The sequence below is a fragment of the Colobus angolensis genome, unplaced genomic scaffold, assembly GCF_000951035.1.
Source record: "Colobus angolensis palliatus isolate OR3802 unplaced genomic scaffold, Cang.pa_1.0 Scaffold267, whole genome shotgun sequence".
In the NCBI taxonomy this organism is placed as follows: Eukaryota; Metazoa; Chordata; class Mammalia; order Primates; family Cercopithecidae; genus Colobus; species Colobus angolensis.
The window spans coordinates 705,948-711,536 of NW_012115899.1; the positions used below are offsets into that span (position 1 = coordinate 705,948).

Here is a 5,589-nt window from a genome sequence, read left to right on the forward strand (position 1 = left end):
GCTACCTGGGTGAGGGCGGGGCCTGGAGGCTACCTGGGTGAGGGCGGGGCCTGGAGGCTACCTGGGTGAGGGCAGGGCCTGGGGGTTTACCTGGGCGAGGGCGGGGCCTGGGGGTTACCTGGGCGAGGGCGGGGCCTGGGGGGTCGAGGCTACCTGGTGAGGGCGGGGCCTGGAGGCTACCTAGGCGAGGGTGGGCCTGGGGGGCTACCTGAGGAGTGAGGGGCCAGGAGACTACCTGGGTGAGGACAGGGCCTGGAGACTACCTGGGTGAGGGCGGGGCCTGGGGGCTACCTGGGAGAGGGCGGGGCCTGGAGATTACCTGGAAAGGACGGGGCCTGGAGGTCACCTGGCTGAGGGCGGGGCCCAGATGGGGACACCGAGGCTGCACATTGGGCTGTACTTGAGGTTTCCAAATGGGGACGAGACCTGGTCGGTCACATGGGCCGAGGGGCGGGCCCTGGTTAGGGACCCTGAGGCTGAGAATTACCGCCTCCTGGATAGGGACAGGGCCTGTCAGGTACACCAGGCAGAGCAGCCGCCCACAGGAAGGCGGGGCCTCTCCATTAATAATAGTGGTGCAGTAGCTCACGCCGGTAATCCCAGGAGCCCGAGGCGGGCGGATCACCTGAGGTCTGGAGTTCGAGACCAGCCTGGCCAACATGGCAAAACCCCGTCTCTACTAAAAATACAAAAATTAGCTGGGCGTGGTGGCGGATGCCTGTAGTCCCACGTACTCAGAAGTCTGAGGCATAAGAATCTCTTGAACCTGGGAGGTGGAGGTTGCAATGAGCTAAGATTGTGCCACTGCACTCCAGCCTGGGTTATAGACCGAGACTCTGTCTCAAAAATAAATCAATACACAAAAGTAATAATAGTGGTGGGCAATCCTCTCACCCCGCTTCCCGGTCCTCCTAGGGCGTGTGTGTGAGCGTGGGTAGTAGACGTGTGCGAACGAGTATTTTGGGCAAAGCTGCATACGTGACAGTGTGTGCATCACATCTGTTGATGGGGATGTGTGTGACTGGCAAAGGGAGAGTGTTTGCTGATGCAGATTTTTAATATAGTGAGAAAGTCTCTCCTAGTTTGCCCCCCTCCCCAGGCCACTTCGAAGGCCTGACTGGGAAGGTGCCGTGGCCAAAAGAGAGGCCAGGTGGGAGCACACGGTGTGTTCACAGCCACACCACCCTTGCCCCAGGTTACGCTGTGGCCGTGCTGCACAAGACCTGCAGCCTCTCCTACGTCGCGGGGGCTCCACGGTACAAACATCACGGGGCCGTGTTTGAGCTCCAGAAGGAGGGCACAGAGACCAGCTTCCTGCCAGTGCTAGAGGGAGAGCAGGTACCTGCTGGGGAAAGCCTCCACCCCTTTTGATGGATGGGGAATCTGGGGGCCCCAAGGGAAAGGGGTGGGTCCCAGGGTGCACAGTGGGCCAGAGCCCAGGCTGGGTAAAACTCAGGCTCCTGAGTGGAGCTCAAGGACTCTGCCTCGGCTCAGCATGTCTGATTGCTAGGCAGTTTTCTCCCCTGGGGGGCCTGGGCTGCTCCTCCGCTCTCCTGGTACTCTCAGTGAGCAAACTGATATGTAACGACCCAAACTGGGTGGTCCAGGAAGCACGTGGGCAGGGTGTAGCCTTGCTGAGGGGTGGAGGAGCGGGGCTCCTGGTGAGCTGAGTTCCTCCCGGGCTGTAGATGGGGTCCTATTTCGGCTCTGAGCTGTGCCCTGTGGACATTGACATGGATGGAACCACGGACTTCTTGCTGGTGGCTGCTCCATTTTACCATGTTCATGGAGAAGAAGGCAGAGTCTACGTGTACCGTCTCAGTGAGCAGGTGGGAGAGTCTCCATCTTCATGAGCTTGATGAGGCTGTGGCACTCAGCCTGGCACAGAGGTGATGGAGGCTGGGAGTACCCTGGCTCTGCCTGGCACCAGTGGGCAGTGATAGGGAGGTGCTCAGGCTGGATGGCGGCTGGGCAGGGCAGCAGCATCACTCTCTGGACCCACTTTCTTACCCTAGGGCAGTCGTTGATGATAATATCTCTAATATCTTTTTTTTCGTTGTTGTTGTTTTGAGACAGAGTTTCGCTCTTGTTGCCCAGGCTGGAATGCAATGGCATAATCTCGGCTCACCACAACCTCTGCCTCTGGGGTTCAAGCGAGTCTCCTGCCTCAGCCTCCCAAGTAGCTGGGATTACAGGCATGCACCACCATGCCTGGCTGGCTAATTTTGTATTTTTAGTAGAGACGGGGTTTCTCCATGTTGGTCAGGCTGGTCTTGAACTCTTGACCTCAGGTGATCCACCCACCTCAGCCTCCCAAAGTGTTGGGATTACAGGCGTGAGCCACCTCGCCCAGCATTTTTTTTTTTATGAGACTGAGTCTCACCCTGTTGTCCAGGCTTGAGTGCAATGGTGCAATCTCGGCTCACTGCAACCTCCACCTCCTGGGTTCAAGTGATTCTCCTGCCTCAGCCTCCCAAGTAGCTGGGAATACAGGCGCCCACCACCACATCCAGCTAATTTTTGTATTTTTAGTAGAGATAGGGTTTTGCCATGTTAGCCAGGCTGGTCTCGGACTCCTGACCTCAGGTGATCCACCTACCTTGGCCTCCCAAAGTGATGGGATTACAGGCCTGAGTCACCGCGTCCAGCCGATAACATTTCTTACAGCTGCATGGGTGGCAAAGCCCATTTAGTCCAGGATCTCATTTGTTTCTCACAGCAACTATGGGAGGTAGCTGCCACTCTTATCTTACGGATGAGGAAGCTGGGGCTCGGTGAGCCTCAGTGATGCCGAGACCTGCTCAAGCGTACCTAGCTAGCATGTATGTGGCAGAGCCATGAGTGAAACCCAGGCCTCCCATTTGCAGCAGTGCACTCCTGCCCATGGAAGTAGAGGGGGGCAGGCTCTGAGTCCCGAACTTCAAGGTGGGAGGACCCCAGCTTTCCCCTCGTGCTATGTGATCTTGGGAAGGCCCCTGGCCTTTTCTGGGGCTCAGGCTCCCTGCTGGAGAATCAGAATCCACCAGCCCAGTGAGCGTGCATCCTGGGTGGCAATGGAGTGGGCACCTAGCGCCCCTTCTTGGGGGCTGAGCTGTTTGCTTGCTTTACAGGATGGTTCCTTCTCCTTGGCACGCATACTGAGTGGGCACCCCGGGTTCGCCAGTGCCCGCTTTGGCTTTGCTGTGGCGGCTGTGGGGGATATCAGTCAGGATAAGTACACAGATGTGGCCATCGGAGCCCCCCTGGAAGGTTTCGGGGCAGGTGATGGTGCCAGCTTCGGCAGTGTGTATATCTACAATGGACACTGGGACGGCCTCTCCGCCAGCCCCTCGCAGGTGACCCATGGGGCCCTCTCCTTCCTCTCCTCTGGGGCTTGACCTCTCCCAGATATGATGACCAAGCCCCAAGTCGACTTCAGTCCTAAGTGCTGGGCAGGTCTCAGGGGGTTGGGAGTGTCCAGTGAAAGAAAGAAGTCCCTCAGGCTGGTGGGAGGTTCCAGACCAGGGCCTCACCTCAGCCCCTTCAGGTAGAGGGGAGGTTGTTGGCGGTATCTGTCTCCTTCCCTGGCCTATACCCTCTCCTTCCACCCACCTGCTTCGGGTCCCTGCTTCCTCTCTTTCTGTCCCTCGCTCCTCTCTCCCATTCAGCCACCTCTCTGCCTTATCTCTCATTCCCCAGGGCTCCCTTGCCAGCCTCTCACACTACATGTATTATGGGCACTTTGACCCACCTGCAGCTCCTCCTGAGAACCTCCAGCTGGATTGCCCCTAGGCATCTCACTCCCATGTGGCCCATCTGAGAGCACCTGCTCCCCGAGACCTGATGCTCCTCTGAGACCTCATCCCCCTCCACACCCCACACCAGAGACCTCAGATGGTCCCCAGCATGCTCACACCCTGCACAGCCCGTCAGTCCCCACGTCCTCGTGATTCTAGCTCTCTCCCAAGTCCAGCCCCTTCTCTCCATCCCCAGCACTGCAGTCCCAGTTCAGGCCTTGCCATCCCTCTCCCAGCCCACCCAGCTTCCTCCTCCCCTCCATCTTCCACCCCTTGTCTTCAGTGCCATTTCTAAAGTATTATCCTGATTATGTCGCTTCAAAAACACAGAACCTTTGTTGACACCCCCACCCCCAAGCCCTGCATCAAGCCTCCTGGTACCCCAATCCCCTGCGGTCCACCCCGTCCCTGGCCCTGGCTGCTTCTCAGAGGGCCCTGCCCTTTCCCCATGCCTCACTCTTTCCCTTACTCTCCCCTGTCAAGTCCCACCTGCCCTTTGAGGCTCCATCCAAATGCCACTTCCTCTGGGAAAGCTTGCCCCCTCTTTCCTGGCTCTCTAGACTGGGGGCTCCCTGGGGCTGGATGGCACCTGCAATGCTGATTGGTAGAGAACATGAAAGAACTCCCTGCTCCATTTCCCTCCCTTCCCTCACCCCACGCCTTGTGTTTCTGCCTCCACAGCGGATCAGAGCCTCCGTGGTGGCCCCAGGACTCCAGTACTTTGGCATGTCCGTGGCTGGTGGGTTTGATATCAGTGGCGACGGCCTTGCCGACATCACCGTGGGCACTCTGGGCCGGGCGGTTGTGTTCCGGTAGGGCTCTGTCCTGCTTTCTGGGGTCCCAGGCCCAGCCTCACCCATTTGTCCTGCTCTAAATAGCTCGATGCAGACATTAGGCACTGAGGGAGGGAACCAGCACTGTGGCTGTGGGCACAGGCTCTGGAGTCTGCCCATCTGTTTGAACCTCGGCTCTCAGTCCTCTCAGTGCGCCCTTGGGCAGGTTATTTAATTCTAAGACCTTACATAGGAATTATAAGAGCACCTGCCTCCCAGAGCTAAGAGGATCATGCAAGTGAATATATGCAAAGTCTTTAGCACAGTGCTCAGCGATGGCTATGATTATTCGGAATTGTAGAGTTTTTTTTTTTTGTTTTGTTTTGGTTTTCTTGAGAGGGGGTCTTGCTGTGTTGCCCAGGCTGAAGTGCAGTGGTACAATCTCGGCTTGCTGCAACCTCTGCCTCCCGGGTTCAAGCAATTCTCTGCCTCAGCCCCCCGAGTAGCTGGGATTACAGGCATCTGCCACCACGCCTGGCTAATTTTTGTATTTTTAGTAGAGACGGGGTTTCACCATGTTGGCCAGGCTGGTCTTAAACTCCTGACTTCATGATCCACCCACCTCTGCCTCCCAAAGTGCTGGATTTACAGGCATGAGCCACTGCACCCGGCCAAGAATTGCAGAGTTTTTGTGCCCCATCCCTCAGTAAATGATCAAGTCCTGTGGCTGTAAATGAGCTCATGGAACGCCCGTCTGTCCCGTCCTCTCCACCAAGCCGCAGACTTGCTCTGTACCCAGCACCTCTCTGGTCTGCCGCTCACAGTCATCCCGAAGTGAACACGTCTAAAAACACAGCTCTTGTTTCCCCCCACCCTTCGTTCCCCCAAATCTGTCCTGCCCTCAGGCTTTCTGTCTCAGCAAATGGCACCATCATCCACCCAGAAATTCAGGATGAAAACCTAGGCATCAGGCCGGGCACGGTGGCTCAAGCCTGTAATCCCAGCACTTTGGGAGGCCAAGATGGGCGGATCACGAGGTC

General features: G+C 57.4%; 1 protein-coding gene across 1 annotated transcript in view; it reads left to right on the top strand.

The window, feature by feature from the left end:
- Nucleotides 1–5,589, top strand: part of ITGAE (integrin, alpha E (antigen CD103, human mucosal lymphocyte antigen 1; alpha polypeptide)) — a 92,905-nt gene that overhangs the window by 41,924 nt on the left and 45,392 nt on the right. The window contains exons 12-16 of the mRNA XM_011947507.1: nt 76–190; nt 1,196–1,338; nt 1,689–1,829; nt 3,111–3,335; nt 4,458–4,588. Of these exons, the coding sequence (XP_011802897.1) occupies nt 76–190; nt 1,196–1,338; nt 1,689–1,829; nt 3,111–3,335; nt 4,458–4,588 (755 nt within the window). The remainder of the gene's footprint in view (nt 1–75; nt 191–1,195; nt 1,339–1,688; nt 1,830–3,110; nt 3,336–4,457; nt 4,589–5,589) is intronic.